At 47.5% G+C, this 22,613-nt stretch overlaps 1 protein-coding gene across 2 annotated transcripts in view; it reads right to left on the bottom strand.

Annotated features, from left to right (window-relative positions):
* Nucleotides 1-22,613, bottom strand: part of IFT43 (intraflagellar transport 43) — a 79,665-nt gene that overhangs the window by 11,422 nt on the left and 45,630 nt on the right. For both annotated transcript variants that reach the window (XM_027572412.1, XM_027572411.1), the window contains 2 exons: nt 10,312-10,344; nt 9,618-9,664 (listed from right to left, as the gene is read on the bottom strand). In XM_027572412.1, coding sequence (XP_027428213.1) covers nt 9,618-9,664; nt 10,312-10,344 — 80 coding nt within the window. The remainder of the gene's footprint in view (nt 1-9,617; nt 9,665-10,311; nt 10,345-22,613) is intronic.

Genomic DNA, 22,613 nt, shown 5'->3' on the forward strand with positions numbered 1-22,613 from the left:
CATATTACAGGGTACACCCAATTAGAAATCAGGAAACCTGGGTCCCAGATCTGCCCCCAATTTCCTGAACTTCGGCAATTACTTGTCAACCCTGGTCTCCTTATCATCAAATAAGGTCTACTCTACCTCTATGACAATCTTATTCTGGGGTGTCCATTAGAATGTATCTCATGATGTATTTAAAAAAAAATTAAAAATCACCCTTTCTGTCACATTTGCTTACAGCAGTGTCTTTCCAAATATTCCAGCCACAGTTATGGCCTACAGATAGAGCACGCCAAATCTTTTGTTTAGAGTCACTGTAATAAAAATTCATTTCCTACAGTGCCATTAACCTGCACAGATTCCACCTGTGGCTCCATGATGCACCACCCCCTCCCAGCTCACACCATGACCCGGCCCCCCGGCTGGGGCTCTTTCATGTCCTGTGTATCCCTGTGGTGTCAATCCGTCTCCTCTGCTACACCTCAAAGGGGCAGGCCTGCGGGAGAACTAAAGCATCGCCCTTCAGGCCCAGGTGGACGCCTGTGGGGCCCTGGTTCTCACAAACTTCCCAAACTGCCGGTCCTCATGCTGCTCCCTGCACCAGCCCAGTGAAACTCCTTCCTCGGGCCCTAAAGTAGGCTCTCCTCTCTGGAAGACTCGGCAGAGGCACCAGAAATCATCCACTAGCAGCCGTCTTAATGGATTTGTTAGAAAACAAAGCAGAACAAGAAGGAGAGGAATGGTCAAACCTGAGGGTTCTGTCTCCTGTCACAGAGGCTTTAGAGGCCTGGTCTCTTTGGCTTTTGCCTGTCAGCCGGGGGATGCCTACAGGTGAGATCTGACAGCGAGAGGGTCGGCAGAGCCAAGGATGGGGCCGGCAGGCTGGTCTGAGAACCAGGTGGGAGGGGATCTGCCACAGGGGGCCAGAAAAATGAGGGGAGACTAGCTTCCTCCATAAGCAGGGTTGAAAACCGCCCCAGATGCTTTAACAACAGGAGGAGGGCCTTGACAGCAGAGTGCTCAGGAGTCACAGGACTAAGAACCAGCAGCTCAATTTTTAGGAATATTGCATGCAGGCTGTTAAACATAAGCATCTTACTAAGTTATAGCCCCTTATAGCTAGATGAATTATATTAAAAACAAAGGCAATAAATAGTTGAAACTCAGCATTTGCTAAGTTTTACATTTCACTTTATCCATGCTCTTGAAATTCTTTACCTCTCATGCGCCTGCATGGCAGAAATCTGATATACTGGTGTGCTCCCAGCCATCTCTTCCCAGCCCTGTGGTCAGTGATGTCCTGGTGGGAGCCCGAAACCAGCCATGGTGGGGCTACTTATGCCACAGAAATTGGCAAACACGACCAATGAGGACTCGTTTCCCCTGGAGAGCCGGTTGTTCAATATTCACCAGCACATCATTGTTTCTTAGCCATGAGACTTCTGTGAGTGACTTCACTTCTTCACGAGGCTTCAATTTCCTCCTTTGCACAGGGGTGATAATCACAGCGTCTCCTCTGAGAACTGCTGGGAGGGTTGCTGCTGGTAAAGCAGCGCGGGGGCTCACACTGAGCACAAACGTTAATTGTCAATACCGTTTCCTACAAGAACGACTTCTTTCTCAAATTTGTTACCCAGCATCTTGTAAGCAGAACAAAGCACAGATACAGGAGATGGGACAGTTAAGCCTTGCGCCAGCGAGTCCCACCCCACCCCACCCCCTCCTGTGCTGGATACAGACAGGCTCCTGCTCACGTTATGTGTCAGGGAAGGGTGGGGAGGCGTAGGTTTAGAAAGACCTTAGCATCCACTCCTAGTGACGCTGAACTTAGAAAACACAAATTGATTTTTTTTTTTTTTTTTAAGTAGGCTCCATCCCCAGTGTGGAGCCCAACACGGGGCTTGAACTCATGACCCTGAGATCAAGACTTGAGCAGAGATCAAGAGTTAGACGCTTAACCGACGAGCCACCCAGGCGCCCCAAGACAAATTGATTTGAAGGAACATTATTTAATCAAAAAATTGGTGCTGGTGAAAATAGTTGAAAAAGATTAGGGAGGCAAAGGAACTAGGTTTGGGGATGACCTAAGAAGTCCTGTATGCTGAATGCCAGCATAATGGAATGTTCTTACGAAGCAAGAGAAAGGAACTGAGATGTCAGGATTCCAATTCATCTGTACTTAAAGAATTCTTTCCACTTTCTCTTTCTCCCCGTTAAAGCTATTTAGGCTCAGAGCAACTCTGTTGTTTGCAGGAAAAGGGAGGGAGGGCATGGTGGGAAGATTAAGCACGGAGTCAAAAAGAGCCCAAAAGAGAGTTAGAAAGCCCAGAGCCGGGCGATGACGGGGCAGAGGGGAAGACAGGGCTGAGGGAGCGACAGCCCTCTACAGATGGCATTTTTCTAATTCTACTGACAGTCCAGCATCTCGCATCTCATCCAGCCACATTGCTTGGCTGTGTTCAGCCACTTTTACCTATTTTCCCTGTTGACATGGATAGAAAATTGAGCAATTGCCCTTAAACTCAGAACTCTCAGATCATCCAGATCGCTACACTTACAGAATTAAGTCCCCAACTGCCCCTGGCTAGAAGTGGCTCAACTCAGCTGGTCCTTTAGGAATTAAACACTTTTTGGCTGGCCATAAGGATTTATTATTCCTAAGGTTTTGAGGTATTTGATTCTGTCAAAACTGGGCCTGAGTTGCAAAGAGCACAGCCCTCTCCAGTGCGGGTGAGATGCCCAGGAGGTGCCGAGAGCAGTCGGGAAGAGACAGCGAGCATTGTACCCACGATCCTGCGGCACGCCAAAGTGCAATGGTTAAATGCAAGAAAGATCCAATCCTTTTTTTTTTTTTTGTTAAAGCTCCTGTTTTCAGAGACTTTCCACTTTTGAAAGACCTCTTTGGGGCTCACAGGTTCTTTCCTAACTTGAATTTCACTCTGAGACAAACTATTTGAAAGGTGAGTCCATATCTAATTGTGTTTTCAGAAGTTGTTTTGACCTGAATACTATTCATCTTTTTTTAAAAGACAAGGAAGTGCTCTTCTCCCATTTGTGTGCTTCTCAAAGCTCATCTCAAAGCTTCGCATTCTATCCAGAGTTCACTTTCTGACAGCTGGACTTTAGAGCTGGAAGAGAACACAAAGGACTGGAAATACCCCTGGAGTTGGAGAGGTGACAAGTCTTTGCACGTGCTGGTCTCCTCTCCCGGGGTCCCCCCACCCCCCTACTCACGGCAACTTCACTCCCCCTTCAGGCTGAGGTATAAAAACCACTGCTGCAGAGTGGTCTTCCCTCATCACCCGATCCAAGTCAGGTCTCCACGCCGTTCTCTCTCAGAGGACCTGTGCTCTGCCTTCAGTGGGCTCAATCACTCCTTGTCCCTCCTTCTTTAGTTGTGTGACCATTTTTTTAGTCCCCATTTCCCCCACTAGGCTGTAAGCAGTAAGAGGGCAAAGACTAAGAATGTTTTCTTCAACATTATAGCCCCAGCACCCAGCCCTAAGCATCACATAGTAGGTATTCAACAACTGGTGGTGAAATGAATGAATGAATGAATGGATGGATGACTTGCCCAAAGTCACTTAATAGAGGCTGCGTTCAATCCTATTCCAGATCTGATGCTCTTTCTCCTAACACCATAAACCTTCCATGACAGAAGAAGTCTGAAGGCCTTAGTGCCAACCAGAAACTTGATTCCAAGAACAGGGATGGGTAACTGTGCCACCAAAGGATGGTCATCTAAGTAGGAAAGATGAGTGTGGCCGTTCAACAATTTTGGAACCCTGCAGTCATTTGGGGGCTCTGGCTTTTCATCATTCTCAGCTATTCTAATCATGACTCCCAACTTCCCTGAAGCATCGTGTCAGCTCTAGCTGTGAGCGATTCCACCTAGAATCAGCAAATCAGATGACTGGCAATCTCCAACTTCACAAAAGGCAGTTTATGTGGGACGCTTACTATCTGTAGCTGAGAAGGGACCAGAACCAGGGCTTCACTCTGTGGAGCCAGCTTCTCCTGTAGTTACCGCAAATTCCCTGTTCATTCTCTATGTGGAGTCTCTCCTCCTGCCAGGCCTCACCCGGAAGGCCCTTCACATTCTTCACTTGTCCAAATGCTGCCTGGCCTTTAGGACCCACCGCTCATTCTTCCTTCCTCCTGAAGTGCCCTCAGCCTACAGGGATCACTTTGTCGCCTAAACTGTGGCCCTTACTAACGTAAAGCACAAACACAGCAATCGCCACTGGCCGCCTTTGCCATCCGTTATACTGCTGTCTTCGCCCCTTGACTCCTTAATGCTTTTCGTCTCTATGTTCTGTCTCCCCAGCAACGTTGTGTTCCCGCAGAGCACAGCCCTACAAAGCTTTATGGCGCATTTGTAGATCACTTCCCAATGGCCTCATCTAATCTGCAGGTGCATTTTGTGCTGCTTATGAACAGATTTTAAAAATTCGGTCATTTTTTGAAATATGAATGTGAAAACTTTTAGGCAGTGCCATCTCCTCTCTAGGTTTACCACAGGCCCCACCATTCTTTACTGTCTCACACTTCTGCTCTTTCATGTGTGTGTGGTATCTGCCTACCCCCTCGAGGTGTGCGAGCTTGTGGCCCGCCATGGCCTTGCAGAGGGTCCTATGCAGTACCTTCTAGTTAACCAACAGACTCCAAAACCACCTCCAAATGTCAGTCACTTCCATTTCTCCCTCTAAAAACACATCTATCCTAAAAGCCTTTTCCTTCTTCTACTTTTCTGTTCTCTTCCCTTGGAAGCCTGAGGCATCGATGGAGGGGATGGAGTGCTTCTCTTCTCTCCCTGGGCATCTTCCCCATGGAAGAAGGAGAGTATGTGCCAAGAGTGAAGCTTGGGAGGCTGAATGCTGAGAAACAGATCTGAGAGACATGGCTCCTGAAACTTTCCTATACAAGACGGGGAGGGGAAGGAGGGGGCATTTCTCACTACATCAGAGGGCCAGGGCTGTCTTACTCGCCACTATCTCCAGCATCTGGAGGAGTTGTGGCCACAGGGGGCACTGTCCGAACACCTGCTGGCTTTCCTCAATAAAATCTAACCTCTCAGACTGGTGGTAGAAAGAGACCACCTGCCTGGAGGGGGCCCTAGTCCTTGGATTCTCATTTCTATTCCCCAAGATACATTCTCTTTCGGGATTGCTCACCGATCACCACCCCTACCAAGTATAGGGAAACTAGCAGCCCCTTCCCAGGGGACAACGCTCCTTGTACTGACAACCTCGAAGAACTTGGGTGTGATTTTATTAAGGGCACCAGTAGATTCCCTCACAGGTGCCCAAAGATCTGCTTCATGTCATCGCTGAATGAGCCTCCATGCTTGATTCAGGGCAATCATTCATGGAGCGTCCCCACCTACTGGTTATTCTAAGTTCAAAGGAGCAGCCTTTGCTAGCCAACCAAGTAATTCTCTGAGCAAAGATAATTCTAGAAACTAGTTATATGTAACATATGATTCCTACCACATAATGGATTCTAAACATTCACATATAGTGAAATGGACGAAGTCAGGTGTGAAGTGTAACATATGAACTGATTTTCCATTAAAGGACTCAGGCATAACTGCATGGAAAACAGATTTATGCCTGGGAAGAGGCATCCCTCCTAGAAGGTAAAATCAAGTGCACTCTGACAAGAAAGGGTTTTACGCGTCAAACCTCCAGAGCCAAAATAAAGGCCAAATCACTAATTTCACACTTCAAGTTTATGAAGGGGAAAAAAATACTAGAGGTAGTCTCTGAAAATAGTTACCTTTCCTCTCTCCTTCCTTAATGGAATTGTATTAAGCATCCTATCAATCATGCTAGGCACGCTATATTACAAACATGAGAGCTGACATTAACACAACCCACCTGTGGAAGGCGATGCCAACATAGGCCGACAGGGTCATACCGTTTGTTACAGCCCACAGGCCAGGAGCAAGGACTCTGGTGTCAAGGTCTGTATTCAAATCCTGGTGCTGGGCTGTGTGGCATCGGTGGGGTAGTGGTGAGCAGAGGTGCCTTCCAAGTGTTGTCACTTACTGTGTGACCTTTGGCAAGGTTATTTTTCTTTGCCTTTGTCTGCTCATCTTTAAAATGGGGATAATGAACGATCCAAATATCCATTACCAGGTGAATACACAACAAAAATGTGGTCTGTCCATACACTGGAATACTACTCATCAATAAATGAAACGGGCTAATGACATGTACAACAACCTGGATAAACTCAAAATCATTTACCGTAAGTGAAAAAAGCCAGAAAAGCCAGAAAAGCCAAAAAAGCCACAAAAGCATACGTACATACATTTCAACTTACATAAAGCTCCACAAAGTGCAAACCACTGCAGAGTGACAACAAAGAGACTCAGTAGTTGCCTAGAGACAGGGGCAGAGGAAGGACTGACTGGAAAAGGCCTGAGAAATTTTGGAGGGGAGATGGAAAGTTCTATATATTGACTGTGGTGGTGGTTGCACCAGGCATATACATCTGTCAAAACTCTAATGCTGAGCTTTAAATGGATTCCGTTTATTGTGTGTAAATTCGACCTCAACAAAGTTGATTTTTAAAAACTTTTCCATAGGTTTGTTTTGAGAACTAAATGAGTTTGGTGATGTGCGGAGATGGCAGCGATGCTGGTGTGCGTGGGGTATGAGGCAGAGTGGTCTCTTGTGAGTCAAGACCAGAGCTCTCCTCTGAGTCCTGCTATTTTGTACAATGATCTCGAAGCTTCGATGCTGTTAACATGGCCAATGAGGGGCTTGCACAAGATGGCTGACAGAGCTGCTGCCACAGCAGCCGGCACAACCTCTGCTAACACACATCTAGAATGTGTGTACACTCTGGCATTCAGAAGGTTTTGCTGGAACATTGAACAGTTACTCCTTGAAATGTAGCATTTTCACACATTGAAAAAAATGGAAAAAGGAGGATTTCTGAAGTCTGTTGAAGGGAGTTAGAAAGAGGTTCCAGGTAGGGTGGAGAGAGGCCTGGAGAGGATACCAGCTGAGCAATCCTGCTGGAGACCAGGAATTTAATGAGCACCTCAGAGTGGGCAGCATCATCATTTCCCTGAACCTAACAGCTTTGTCAATGTCCAGCAGGGCCCCTGCCTCCTTGAGTCCTTTGGCACACCCTCCTGGATGGTTACCCTGCTGTCCTAGGCAACCAATGGCTGGAGCAACAGTCTGTGAGGACAGGCAGATCAAAAGTATAGCCAGCAGCCAGCAATCACTGAGCCACCACAGTTCAGCAGTGGCACGAGGCATCCCGGGGACATGTGCAGAGAAAGAGACTTGGGCTCTGAGTTCAGAGGGTCACTGGGAATTCTTAGTGGGTGGACAGGTTCAGCGGCTACAAGGAGTTTAGTGAGCAGAGCTAAGGAGGAAGATCTGGTCAAACAAAATGAGCTTGGCAATAAGAAAGAATAGGAAAAGCAAAGACAAATGCTGAAGAATGATGAAGCTGTGCTCATGAGCTCTTATTAAATCTCAGAGTGGAGGCTCAACTCCTGACCTCCAGTGACTGGATACCTTTCTACCCGAAACCCCTTTGGATGAGATGAGGCAGAAGTACCTTTTCATGATTCCTGTCCTCTCCTGCCCTCAATCCTAACTTTAGAGGCACTACAGCAGGCTTGACAAGCTCCGGCATGAAGAACATTCATCGAGGGAGCGTATTTAAATTAATCCAGCTCTCTGGGCCCCAACTCCAGCTTCTGATTGCTGGTGCCTGGGAGTCCGTGTTTCTACCACCACCCCAGCAGTTCTCATGTTGCACAAGCCCCCAGTCCCGTGAGGCAGCTAACGGTACGGGTCACAATCTAAGCTTTCTAGATTTAATGCTCCCCTTCACTTTGTGCTCACATGCAAAGGTTAGTTACTGAAAGCTTTGGGGTGCCACCTCCAGCCATGAGGCAGTGACCAGCACTGGACTCCTGCTGGGAACAATTAGGAAACTGGAAATAATGGAAGAAACAGCTGTGTGCAGACAGTGGACAACAGGTAGCGCAGGACGGGGATCCCTGAGAGGAGGGAAATGAAGTGAGCCTTACTGTCAACCCTGGCCTTCTGCTTAGATGTACACTTCCTCGACTCTGGTCCAAGGAGGGGGAACCCCTAGTGGAGCACGGAGATCTCACTGGGTTGAGGAGCCAGAGGTCAAAGTGTAGGTAGGCTAAGGTGGCTGGAATTTGAGAAGCAGAGGATGAGAGAGGCATTGTTTGGCAGAAGGGTGCAGAAATCTAGATCGACTGCATTTTTTTTTTTTTTTAAGTACCTGCAGGGGAGCTGGAGAGGTAGAAAGAGAATTTCAAGCAGGCTCCTTGCCCGGTACGGAGCCCAACATGGGGCTCGATCTTACGACTCTTGAGACCATGACCTGAGCCGAAATCAAGAGTCGGACGCTTAACCGACTGAGCCACCCAGGCGCCCCTAGAGGGACTGCATTCTAAGCTGTATGTGTATAGGGTCAAACTCCACACAGCTGGGCAAAGAATTACTACCAAGAAGGTGTGAAGTGAACCATCCCCATAGCTTATAAAGAACTGGAAGAGGCTCAGCTCCACTCAGGCAGAGTGGAGAGTCCTTGTTGAACCACCAGGCAGGGACACCTGAGTATCTTAATGTTTAGGGTTAACTCTAGATTTGCCCTAATAAAGCTTAAAAACAATTCCCAAAATGATCGAGTTGACCAACAAACACATTAACTGCCTACTAAAACAGATATACTTTTCTTTAAAGAATATATTATTCTTTAAAGAAAGACAACAAAATCCAGACACTCAACATAGTAATGTTCACAATGACCAGCATCCAATCAAAAACGACTAATCATGTAAAGAAGCAGAAAAAACAGAACTTGTAACCAGAAGAAAAATCAGTCGGTGGAGACACAGGAAACAGAGAAATGATAGAATTAGCAGAAAAGGACTTTAGCAAAACATGATCAAAAGAAGGAGATGAACGGAAGACACAGAACTGAATGGAGCTTCTAGGGCTGAAAAATACAGTCTCTGAAAGAACAAATTCACTGAGTGGTCTTAATGGCAGACTAGACTTTGTAGAAGAAAAGAGCATTTACACGGCAGTAGAAACTATCCACATTGGAGCACAGAGTTTACAGTGACCTGGAAAAACCTTACTTAACCTCCCTGTGCTTTAGTCTCCTCAACTGTAGAATGGGACAATAGTACCAACTCAGGGGGTTATTGTGATGATGAAATGCTTTAACATAATATAAACTGGTAGGACAGTATATCAGGTGCCTGGTATATAATAAACACCTAACAGGTATTAGCTAGTGTTGCTGTTGTTATATTGGAGGTTAGCCCAGGGAGCCTTGGGAGCACAGGGAAGAAACATCGGAGTCAGAGAGGGAGTGGGTGGGAAGGGAAGACCTTCCAGAGGAGGAGATGCTTCAGCAGAGTTGTGAGGGACAAGCAGGGCTGGCGGACAGCCATGGGGGTGAGGTCCTCCAGGCAGATGCAGTGTCCAGCAAGGCACGGAGATGAGATGGTATGGGGCCACCGCCTCCCAGGAAGGCTGCAGCCAACAAGGCCTTAGCTGCGGCCCAGGAAAGGCTCTGTGGGCCGTGGAGTCTCTCCGGCTCCAAACACATCTTACCTCCTCCATCATCCGATCTGTCCAAGCTCTGCTGCCTGAGGCGGTGACTGCCCGCAAAAAGAAGGAAAGGAAAGAAAATGAATTTCACATGTAGGAAGAAAGCACCCCAATTATTACTGTATCTATTGTTTCTCCTAGATGGTCTCTGGACCCATTTTCCCCCATCAACTTGGTCAAACCTAATTAGGCACTTGGGTCTGCCACATACGGTCGCACAAGGCGTGCGGTGCACCACTGCACAGAGTACGATACGAATGCTCCTCTCACCCCCGGGGGGTGGGGTGAAATTCACTGGCCCTGCCTTTACGTTCTGTCTTTACCTAGACACCTTTTATTTTCCTTTCTGATATAAATCTTAGGAGAAGATTAGGTTTAGAAGGCTGGTATTGTTTCTGCCCATCTGAATCAATAAAGAAGAATCCAGGGGTCAGCACTCTGATACCTGGACCTACGGTTCTAAAACCACAGGGTGGGAGAAGGACATGGGTATTAACGCCAGGGTCCAGACCTTCAGCCAAGGAACCAGCATAACCAAACCCTGGATTCAGTGTGCATCACTAAAGGCCCAGACAAAAAGCCAGACTCATTCTGCTTTCAAATGCTGAGTCCGACAAAGGCTGAACAGATAATGACCACCAACACTGCACTGCTAGCAAAGGTCACCGAAGGACGAATAAGAAAGCTGGAAACATACTCTTCTATTTCTTCAGAAGCCCTCCTTCCTGACCTGAAAAAAAGAACAACAAGGTTTATAAGAACCTGTTAATCTCGTGCATGGGGGTATATGTTGGAGAGGGGATTTCAAAAGTGAGGGCAAATTAGCATATTCCAAGTGCTTTACTGACCTGGATTTCTCTTTCTAGAGCAAGGCCCATAACCAGCAGGAGAGAATTACAGGCATCAGAATGCCTACTTATAGTCTTATTTCACTATAATTCCAACTTAAACCATTGAGTTTAAGCGCAGATGGGGAAGTTCAGAACTCAAATGGATATAGATGATACAGTTCCCTCCTTTCAACAACTACCGGACCAATTTATAGAGCACTTTCTTAGGACCGAGGCCTTGGGTCTTACTTGGAGCTTTAGTTGTTAGCATGTGCAGCTTCCCAGTAGTAAAAAGAGATGGACTGACCATGCAGTTCAAGCTGTAGGCTCTGGGCCTTTCTGCAGCCTCCACTTGAAGGACCAGAAGACCCCATGAGTGATGTTGGGCAGGTGGTGCCCTTCAGACATTCCATGAGAACAGGAAGCCTAATTATATATAGACATTTATCTAAGGCTGTGGTTCTCAATCTTCAATGTGCGTAAGAACCATCTGAGAAGCTTGGTAGACATGTTAGATTGCCGGACCTGGCAGAGACAGCTTTCTGGATCAGCTGGTCTGGGGGAAAGTGAGTCTGGGATTGTGTATTTTAAACAAATCCCTAGGTAATCCTACTGTAAGGTGGTCACTACTGACCCTCTGAGAAACATGGATCTAAAGTCTTCTAAATGAGACTGACCAAACATTGACAATTATTAAAGTTGGGTGTTGGGTACATGTTGATTACTTTTCTGTACGTCTGAAAATTTCCACAATAGATTTTGTTGGTTGGTTGGCTGGTTTTTTAATGAATTCTTTCCAGTCAGAAGTCAATCACCACGAAGAGCACGGGCCAAGGGTGGAGGCAGTGTCGTAACGGCCAGGAGCTGGGATGCATGAGAAGGCCTTCGACAGTGCAGGGCCCGCTAGTCTCGTCAGTCAGCAGAGCGACGTTGGAACCAACCAGCAATTCCTGCAAAATGCAAACGACCCCTCCCCCTCTCCGAGTATAATCTGAAATTAAGCCCAAGTTTAAGTAAACTAGGGTCCGTGAAATTCAGAGCACACCAACTGCACTGTTAAGGGAGGGGGGCAGAATTTTGGCTTCCGTTGGGAGGGAGCAGAGAATGGGTAGCTAAAGCTGGAAGAACAGGACCGAACAACTCTGAGGAGGATCTCCCAGGCTGCAGTTTTTGCCTCTTCCCAGGACAGAAAAGAGACAAAGCGAGTCGGGGGAGGAGGACGAGCGGGACAGACAGACAGACAGACAGGAGGAGGCACCGCCGGGTAACCTGCAGCGGGGTGCCCCAGGCGTCACCACGGGGCTGTTGCTGGATGATACTGGTTCCCAGCACTGAGATTCTAAGTCAAGAAAACCTAACAGCCGCCAAAGCCACCTCTGCCTGTGAGGGAAGGCAGAAAGCTCTGCTCCCAGCTCACGTCTGCCCTCCAGGACCACTGCCTCTAATTGTCCCCGTGAAGTTGAACTCTACAAACCCACCACCCAAATGCCTTGGTAATGTGTCACCAGTGGCAGGAGGGCTCGGATGAATACAGGGTCCGAGAAGAACAAGGTGATTAAGGCACCTGCATTTTGTATGTAAGAGACACAACATCCCTGATCACCCTTAGGAGTTGTAACTCCATCATTCCTTCCTAAGCGACGGGCCATGGCCAGAGTAGCGGTGGTGATTTCGTCTGAAGGAAACAATGGTAATGCTAATCTTCGGGGGAAGGCTGATTAACTGCCATCGACATCTAAAACTGGGGATGAGTTTCACATTCAGCATAATTGCTGCAGAGCTCCTGTTCTCCTCTCTCTTGCTCCAGGGGGAGCCCCAGTACCCTCCCAAATTTCATTTCACCGCATGACAAGGAGCAAGATCAAAATGGAGCCCTCAAGGTCAGAGGTGGGATGCCTTCAGGTGGCATGTTCCCTCCGTTCTCTCCCATTTTCTCTCACTCTCTCTGCCAGAAATAGCAGATTCTGGGCAAGCCTTCTGCTCAGGAGATGGAAAGTCCAGTGGGAACTTGGGCAACGCCCTGGAGAACTGGCCATGGAACGCCCTGTCTTTGATAAAGCTGAGCATTTTCCGGCCTTGTCTAGCGAGCATATCCATTTGTTGCCACACTGCTGGGTTTTTTTGTTTTGTTTTTGTTTGGTTTTAACATGAATTTGTTGCCCAAATTGGGAGATTCTGTACAAAAAATCTGGACTTCTGGATTCTTCAAACACAGAGCCTGTAAACTGGACCTGCATTCCCACATGGAAAACTCTGGGGAAGTGGAGCGTGGCTGGGATGAGCCTGAGCTCCCAGCCCTTCCCGACACTGGGGGGCCCGTAGAAGCCCTTTATACTTCACTCTGCACTGCTGGCTCTCTTACAGTGGAAATTAAGAGGCAAATGAAGTATTGCCTGCAGCTCTGCAGCTACCAAAAGCAAGGGAAGCAAAAGGAAGGCTAAGTGGGAAGCAGGTTTTAGGAGAATTGGCAGAGTACATGTCTTTAGAGACATGCGAATATGCAACTAACTAATCTGTATGTGCATCTCAGTAACATAATTGAAGGTGTTATTCTGAAATAAAACCCCACTTCAGATGTCTTGTACCTGCCTGGTCTCCATGGGCACCTCAAGTCACACAATGTCAGAGCCCAGCACAAGGACACAGAATCGAGCACAGTGATTTTCAAACTAAGGTCATGACCCATGGTGAGTCATGGAATCAATTTAGTGGATCACCACCAGCCTTTCTTGTCTTTTCCTTTTTCTTTATTTATTTTCAGTGAGAGAGCGAGAGAGTGGGGGAGGGGGTCGAGGGAGAGAGAGAGAGAGAGAATCTCAAGCAGATTCCCCGCTGAGCGTGGAGCCCAACATGGGGCTCAATCTCGACCCTGAATCATGAGCCGAACCAAAATCAAGAGTCAGATGTTTAATCGATTGAACCACCCAGGCGCCCCTCTTTTTATTTTTAATAGCATAAAGTAGAATAGAAAAGAGAGTATCCTGCAAATAGTAAAGGTAAGTATTACATAAACATAAACCTTCCCCCCATTTTATATACAAACATATCCAGTCATGACACAGAGTGTATTTTTAAATTGTTGGTGACAGGTTAAAAACAAAACAGAAACAAAATACAGCGGTCTAATCCAAATGGCCAACAGGCACATGAAAAAGTGCTCAACATCGCTCGGCATCAGGGAAATCCAAATCAAAACCTCAATGAGATACCACCTCACTCCCGTCAGAATAGCTAAAATTAACAAGTCAGGGAACGACAGATGTTGGCGGGGATGTGGAGAAAGGGGAACCCTCCTACACTGTTGGTGGGAATGCAAGCTGGTGCAACCCCTCTGGAAAACAGTATGGAGGTTCCTCAAACAGTTGAAATTAGAGCTACCATTCGATCCAGCAATTGCACTACTGGGTATTTACCCCAAAGATACAAATATAGGGAGCCGAAGGGGTACGTGCACCCCAATGTTTATAGCAGCAATGTCCACAATAGCCAAACTGTGGAAAGAGCCAAGATGTCCATCGACAGATGAATGGATAAAGAAGATGTGGTATATATACACAATGGAATATTATGCAGCCATCAAAAGAAATGAGATCTTGCCATTTGCAACGACGTGGATGGAACTGGAGGGTGTTATGCTGAGTGAAATAAGTCAATCAGAGAAAGACATGTATCATATGACCTCACTGATATGAGGAATTCTTAATCTCAGGAACAAACTGAGTGTTGCTGGAGTGGTCGGGGGTGGGAGGGATGGGGTGGCTGGGTGATAGACATTGGGGAGGGTATGTGCTATGGTGAGCGCTGTGAATTGTGTAAGACTGTTGAATCACAGATCTGTACTTCTGAAACAAATAACGCAACATATTTTGAGAAAAAAAAAAAGAAGAAGAAGAAGATAGCAGGAGAGGAAGAATGAAGGGGAGTAAGTCAGAGGGGGAGACGAACCAGGAGAGATGATGGACTCTGAAAAACAAACTGAGGTTTCTAGAGGGGAGGAGGGTAGGGGGATGGGGTAGCCTGGTGATGGGTATTGAGGAGGGCACATTCTGCATGGAGCACTGGGTGTTATGAACAAACAATGAATCATGGAACACTACACCAAAACAAATTATGTAATATATGGTGATTAACATAACAATAAAAAAATAAAAAAAAATACAGCGGTCTATGGTAGCTCAAGAGGGTAGGTAACTAAAGAAGGATTTGGGCTGAAGTCCTGCCCCCCACAGACCGTGAGGTAGAGGATTGTGGGTTCTGGCCCATCTCCTCCTCACAGACATACTTCTGAGGAAACGCCGTGACCTGGTCCAGGCCCAGGGCAGGCTGTCCACAGGGCTGCGGTCAGCTCTGCCCTGGGCTTCTGGTCTCCTACTACACCCCCCGCCCACGTGCCTTCTTCCTCAGAAGTGGCTACTGGGGGGAGGGGGGCTGGGAACCTGACAATCGTAACAACATGGGGGACGCCACCTTATGCAGGTGGAGCACTCTGCAGGTTTCCTCCCCTCCTGTCTGGCAACACTGCCATGAGCTCAGCCTAGCTTTGGAAAAGAGGCAACGCAGGTTTCAGAGACACGATGTGACAGACAGGGCCATGGGGCACTTCGATGTGTGCTTCATCCAAATCACTGAGCTATGAGTAACGAGACTGCAGCAAGAGCCCCGTCTCCCGACTTCCACCCCGGATTCCACACACACTGCCCCAAGCCTTTTCAAAAGCAGCTACCCGATGATTTTCAGACGTCCCAGGGCACCCAGACATCTGTTTGGATTTACTGTGCAGACAGCCCATTCCTGACTTCCCACACTTACGGAAGGCAATAGAACGTACAGAGAACTGCCGTAGAGAATCCTTTAAACCAGTAGTTCTTAACCACTGGTACACAACAACAGCATCATTGAGTTTTTTTCAGTGTCTCTGTGCTGGGCCTCACCCCAGGCCCTCTGAGGTAATAATCTCCAGAAATGGGACCCAGTCACATATGAGAATCAGTGCCTTACACCTCACTGCAGAGAGTAAGCTGAACTATGGGTACTAAGCAGCAAAATGGAAACCTTGTCGCCCTATCCTGCCGAGTTGCCCACTTCTTTCTAACCAAAATGTTAATGAACTCTGACTCGACCTAAAGGCTGAGGGAAGGGAAGAAAAGGCTTCACAGACTGTAGCCTCCACTCCTGAGTAATCCTGAGTTGGCTTCCCCGAAATTCAGACAAGATTCCATGGTGTTCGTAAAACTGAAGCAGGTGCTCTTTGGGCTGGCAGACCCAGAAGCGGTTCAGATCCAATTAGAGACGCTTGTTCAATATTCAAAATGTAAAACATAGAGGTTGCTGAACCAGCACTTGGAAAAGTTAATTAAATGCCAGGTTTCTTTTTAAGAGCTACTCCATCACTTGCTGATTGCTTTGGCCATTTTGCAGAATGAAGCTTTAGCTCTGGACAGTGACAGGAATGTTCTCCTTCACCTCCCACCTTGTGGGGCTAGGGTAACAGGAGTAAGGACACTCGGGCTTCCCGCTTTCCAGTGAGTGACACACGGACCAGGCTGGTGACTTGGCACGGGCGTTGTCTTGCTATCCCTACCCCCATGTAAAGCCTTGTTCAGCCCAACCCTCAACCAGTCTCTCCTAGTTTTCACCCCGCTTCTCTCTGACCCATGCTAGGTTTCTTCCCCTTAGCTTCCCACAGCCACCTGCGCTCCTCAGGGGGAGGCCCATTCCCAGGCCCCGCCCCACAAGCCTGTCGCAGGAAGGCTGATGACTGAGGATATCAGCAGTTAACGTTTAGGGCGCCTGGGTGGCTCCGTCGTTGGGCGTCTGCCTTCGGCTCAGGTCATGATTCCGGGGACCTGGGACCGAGCCCCGCACTGGGCTCCCTGCTCAGAGGGGAGCCGGCCTCTCCCTCCCCCACTCCCCCTGCTTGTGTTCCCTCTCTCGCTGTCTCTCTCTCTCTCTCTGTAAAATAAATAAATAAAATCTTAAAAAAACAAAACAAAACAAAAACAGTTAACATTTATTGAGCTTGTTGGGTGCCTAGCACTGTTACTATATTATCTTCTTTCCATATATTACTATTATACAATACTACATAAATTTTATTGATATATAGCATTGTACTTTACTTCATTATCACATTATTTTTTTTTTATTTGCTCCATTTTACTATGGAGGAGACAGGCTCAGAGAAGTAGAGTAGGTTGCCTAAGGTCACCCAGCTAGAAAGCCATAGGGCCCGAATACAATCTCTAGGCTGTCTGCCACAAAAGCCCAGCATAACAGAAGCACGTAGGTAGTTCTACACGATGGGAAATGCTCATTCCATAGACTCTGCTTCAAATCCAATTAATATTTTCCATGACGAGGACGCACTTTCCACTACAGTAGTACTGTACTTTGTCAGGCCTAAAAATTCGTTAGTTAATGTTGGTTTAATTGTTCTGTGGGATTTATTATATACGTCTTATTTACAACATGACAGCTCACATGTGGCAAAAAAGGAGATCCCATGTAGCGAAGTCACCTTTCCCTCCATGCACTCTCCTTTTCTAAGTTCTTTTGCTCAAATACAATTCCTTTCTCTTGGCATTCAAAGACCACACTGCCATTCAACGGGCATGACTTGGTCAGCTGAGGACCAGCGTGGTGGCACTGGTCTGTCCTGTGATCACAGTCACAGGGGACCACTACTGAATCCTGGATCCTCGGGGGCCGTTCTGGCGCTTGGTGGGGGAAGAAATGCTGTGATGTACAGAGCCTCCCACCCGAGAAGTCTGTCTCCTCTGTCCTCCCTGCTGTACCAGACACAAGGCCTCAGCTGCTGCTTACACGGGTTACGTGCTGAAGGGTGAAAGGCAGCTCTAATGTAGACATCATCTCAGTTAAAATGTTTCTCTCGAGTTTAATGGAATACTGCAGAGATCTAAATGGAGATAAAGTACCACGGCTCAGAGCACAGCCCGGATGCTATCTTTATGCAGCATGACAATGTGCAGTGGTTAATTAGACACCGTTAACCTATTTTAGCAGGGGACATAACTGGGATAAATGGGGGGCAGTGTCCTTGAAGTCTCTTAATATCCACAGCACATATTGGACCCTAGACTCACCTTCCTGCTGCAAGACAGAACAGGCTTAAAATAGACCAAAGTGCCAGGCATCTAGAGGCTCGACTGTCCCAGAGGAAGGCCCTCTGCTCGCCCAGCCCCCATGGGCCACGGCCTCTGATCCAGATGTGAAGGCTCTGGACAAATGGTCACTAGAACTTGTTGCCTGGGAGAAAAAAAGCTGGAGCCACGGTGTGTAGATCACAGGACTCCCATGACAAAAAGAGGAAACTCCACAGCCAGGGGGCCAAAGTCAGAAGCACTTGGCAAGGGAAAGAGCAAGAACGAGATACCAGCCAAACAGGAGCCAAAACTACCTTACGTTTTCAAAACATATCACTCCTCTGGAGGAAAAGAAGTCAAAATACCATTTTCTTATGAGGTTTTCTGCCCTCATAATTTTCAAACGTCCAATAAAAATCTCACCAGTGCCTCTGAACCTCACTGAGGTAATTTTTACCACGGAATGAGAGAAAGGAGGTGATGTGTCCCAGATCACACAACACCCTCACTAGCACATCAAAAACCAAGGCTCTATTTTATAAATTGAGCCTTCACAGTGAAAATCCGAATCTGAGCAAAGGAGACGTTGCCACTGTAATCTTGGCTATATAATCTTGGCTATTCAGTAGCAGGCCGTAGACTGGGTAATCTGCTCGAAGATGTCCTCACACTTACAATACTGATTAAAAATCAGACATCTGTCATGAAATTTCGCTTGGCCAAGAGATTTCTCTTCATTGCAATCTCTCCTGCAAGTTGAAGCTCCCACTGTTCTCCTCTCGGCTCTTAGTTCTTGCCATTCATGGGTTCGGAGTCCAGCACGTATTTGTAGGTATTTGTATTTCTCCCTTCTTTTAAAGAGAAGCAGGAACTCCTCAGCACTCAAGTGTTGCCATTTTGGGGCCTTAGGTCATATTAGATCATATTTAGCTTCTGCTGGTATCTCATCAACAAGGTGCCCAGTAGAAAGATGAAAACGGATGGCCACGCACACTACCGAGCCCTGTCACTACCAAAGGTATAGTGAATTATAAAGGCAATTCCTGGGTGAAGTTTGCCCCCTGCTGGTCACATTCAAAATAACATCTCTGTTCTGATTCCAATTCTAAAAGGAACATTCATCAGGAGGGAAAAAAGGTGGGAAGTTCTAATAGCTAAAAGCAATTATGGGCACACACAAAATGTATGTATATGCCTGCTATCAATAAGTAAAAAAGTGGAAGAGCTGATAACTCTTTGGTGTCTCAAATGAACATCATCTTATTCACTTTACTGGATAACTATTTGGCACGACTAGAAGGTGTTGAGATTTGGGGATCTTTTGCCCAGGATTTTACAGTCTGGCTGGAGAAAAGAACATTCTAGAAATAGCAGTAATGCCTCCAGAAGACACATAAGGCAGTTCCTGAAAGACTACTACTGCAGCACTCCCTGTGCATCTTCTACCTGAGAAAACAGAGACCAAAAAGCAACCTACCTACAGCCCTGAGGCTAGCTGGACACAGAGCTGGAGCTAGAAACCAAGGTTCCCGCTCCTCATCTACTGGACAAATGGTTTTCCCCAACTTCTCAGGACAAGTGAGGGAGATGGAAGCAAAATGTCCTGGTAACTAGCCATGCTGATTCCAACCGTCAGGGAAGACTTTCTAGAAGACTGAAAGATGAGCCGGCTTGGAGAGGCAGAAAAGCTCCAGGAAGGCTCCTCCTACTGGAAGAAACCTCAGTAGAGGTAGGAGGCAGAAAGGGCCAGGGGTGCTCAGAAGCCAGTAGGAGACCCGCTGTGGCTGAAATGCCGACGAGGTGCCGCATGCGTCGGTTTCAACGGTATAAATATATACACTGACACTGGTCAGGGATCAGGAGGGAACCATGGGACTAGAAATGAATTTTCACTGAGTTCCCTTTTTTCCCTTCAAGTTACTTAAGTCCACAACTGAAAGAGAGGTGGCAATGAACACTATGCCACCCGCTGAGGGACCAAGGCAGCAGGAAGGGGCCGAGTGGCAAAGGCTCTGTCAGCCCTCCCGCTGGGGGAGAAGCTGGGGGGAGGGGGGAATTAGGAGGGGGCCTGCGCTGCAGGGCAGTGTTTCTCAACCAGCTGTCAGGCTTTCAAATGCCACCCTCACACTTTCTGCACCTCCTTCATGTTTTACTTTTACTTCAATAGATTTATTTAAAGGAAAACATTAGCTCCTCAATGGAAAGCTAGCATTACCAGTCATATAGAAGGTTAACTGTGAAAAACTATCATTTTTTAAAATCACAGAGCTTACTTTATCATAGCTAGGTACTGCTGTTTGCCCAAAGTCTGACCTACAGCTAGGTCAAGCTAGCTTGGTTACAAGCTAGGTTAAGAGCACATTTAGAAGGGTGTGAACGGAGACTTTCCCGCTGCTGTGAGCTGAGGGACTGCAGGCCAGTGGAAAAGACAGGAACGAGGAGGCTCAGCGCCTACCTCTGGGAAGTGTGGCCATGAGGACAAAGAGTGAAACAAGAGGAAATCATGGGTCCGCAAGTCAGGGGCAAACGTTTATCACTATTTCTGGAAACCTAGATTTCAGTCCATTTTTAATCACTGAATGAGTCGGGTCTTTTGCTTCTCCTGGAGAGAAGGTTCTGCTCTATAACGGAGAGACCTATAGAGATTTCCTTCCCAGTCCCGTCCCCACTGTTTTCTCTGCCCCTCTTCTAGATCCCGTGGCCCCTCCAAAGGCCCATGAATACATTCAGACTCAGCCAAGTGATGAGATGCTTAAAGAAAAGGTGACACACGCCATTACAGGTGACCCTCTTCCAGCTAGCTGTCAGGTGTGTGGAAGGCCCCCGTGTGGGGTAGCCTCCTCCAAGGCTCAGGACCCACCCTGGTGACTCCCTGCTATAGATGAGCCTGGACAGGGCCAAGCACGCCCTGGCACTTCTAAACCTGGCCTCTCATATGAGGACCACCGTGAAACCAGGAGGGCCCCATACAGCCACCCGTGACCAGCTGTGGTGAGAGAAAGCATGGGTCAAAAAGCAAAACCTCTGGCAGACCCAGCGACCAGAGAAAACCTAGAGTACGTGAGGGGGCTGTACTCCGTGTGTATATGCATACCGACGGATGCCCAAGCGGCTGCTTCTATACTGAAACTGCTCTTGGTTATTTCTCAATAAAGGACTAAAAAGAAAAGGGAAGAAGTATGAGGTAAGGAATGACGTTCACAAATGCACTTTATTTTTGAGAGACTGAATCCATCAAAGGGAGGACAAGGAGATCATTTATGTCAGGGGAATCCCTAATCACCCCGTCCTGGCATTTAGCTGCTCAAGCTGCAAAGCAGCGAGTCCCCTGCAGCAGGCTGGCTGGCTCAGGATACATAACTTTCTCCTCTGAAAGTTTTTCTGTTCAAGAAGATTGTTTCATATGATCAACACTGCATTTCTGGAAGGGTCCCGGAGGAACTGCAGTAAAGACAATTTCATGCTAACAGACCCACTATTGCATGAACAGCATAGTGCATGGCCTTTCCGTGAACATGATAAATGCGTGCGTGTGAGGTTTGCGGATGGGCATGGCTGTAGAACGAGAGGCATGTTCTATTACACTAATTAGCTGTCTGACCTTGGGCAGCAGGCCAAGGGCTTTTCTAACTCTAAGATTTTATACCTGAGTCCCTTAAGCGCGCCAGGCTTCACTTTCTCCCTCCCTAAACTGAAGGGACCCTGCACTCCATGACTTCCCAGGTCTCTCCCCAGCTCTGTGAATGACACTGGCCCTGCCCCATTTACGCCATCCCCTGTCTGACCACCTTCCCCCCAGCAGCCCCTTCCTTGGAACTGGCTTATCTGGCCCCAAAATTTCAATTACTGGGATGTGCTGGTTTGGAGATCCCAAAGTCAACTTGGCAAGAGAAAACAAAAAAGGAAGGAAGGGAGAGAGGGAGGAAGGAAACCCTCTTTCCTTTATTCAGTCTTTTTAAAAAATATTTATTTATTTGAGAGAGAGAGAGAGAACGAGTAGGGGGAGGGCAGAGGGAGAGGGAGCGAATCTCAAGTAGATTCAGCACAGTGCAGAGCCTGTCAGGGGCTCGATCCCACACCCCTGAGACCATGACCTGGGCCGAAACCAAGAGTCTGCCGCTTAACGGACTGATTGAGCCACACAGGTGCCCCTACTCAATCATTTTTAAAGACAATAAACACAAACTCCCTACATCAGAAATTTAGCACATTTTCCATCTCGGGCCTCCCTTCTCTTTCCTTCGGGGTTGTCAAAACCAGCCACTACGTTCCCAATTGCACAGGGAAATTTATTTTCCCTTCACCCTCCTCTCCTGAACAGTTACCCAATCTTAACATTCCTGGTGTTTTCTTCCCGCTTACTAGGTAGGACTTCTCTCTACTTCCTTTCCCTCTGCGTAGCTGGAAAGAGGATGTCTGCCTGGTCGTGCAGAACCCTCCAAACCTCCAAATCGAGCTCCCCAGAAAGCAGCCCTTTGTTGTCCGGGTCCCAGAGGACTCAGAGCCCTGGGCTCAACCATTTGGGATCCAGCCAGCCTATGTGTGGGTGCTGAGCTCTGATCCTAATTTGAACAACCGGCTTAAAACCAGCGGCTGGTGGGGCTCTGGAGTCAGAGGGTTCAAAGCAGAGTTTCACCATTCACTAGCTGTGTGCTCTCAGGCAAGCCACTAAAACCTGCAAAATCAGTGATACCACCACATTCTGCTTCACAGGATTGTTCAAAGAGTCAAATGAGCTAATTCATGCAAAGCATTTAGCGTAGTACATGGCACACAAGAAGTGCTCGGTGAAGAGTGGCTGTTTACCAACATTATTATTATTACTATATTATTATTCTCACCCCAGTCTTTACTCCCTATGCTGCTAAACCACTGCCCAGGCTGGACATGCTTTTTCCTCCTTGGTGCTGCAGCTGAACCCCAGCCCTGAGGTGGGTGCTGGCTAGGCCGGCCCAGCTGAGTTGCTTCATACTTTTTGCTTCTAGACCCCTCATTCCCCGCCCCCGCTTCCCACATTCCTGCTGCCCCTTGCTGAACTTGCCTGGAGCCCTCAGTAGACACGTCCA

Source organism: Zalophus californianus, chromosome 6, assembly GCF_009762305.2.
Source record: "Zalophus californianus isolate mZalCal1 chromosome 6, mZalCal1.pri.v2, whole genome shotgun sequence".
In the NCBI taxonomy this organism is placed as follows: Eukaryota; Metazoa; Chordata; class Mammalia; order Carnivora; family Otariidae; genus Zalophus; species Zalophus californianus.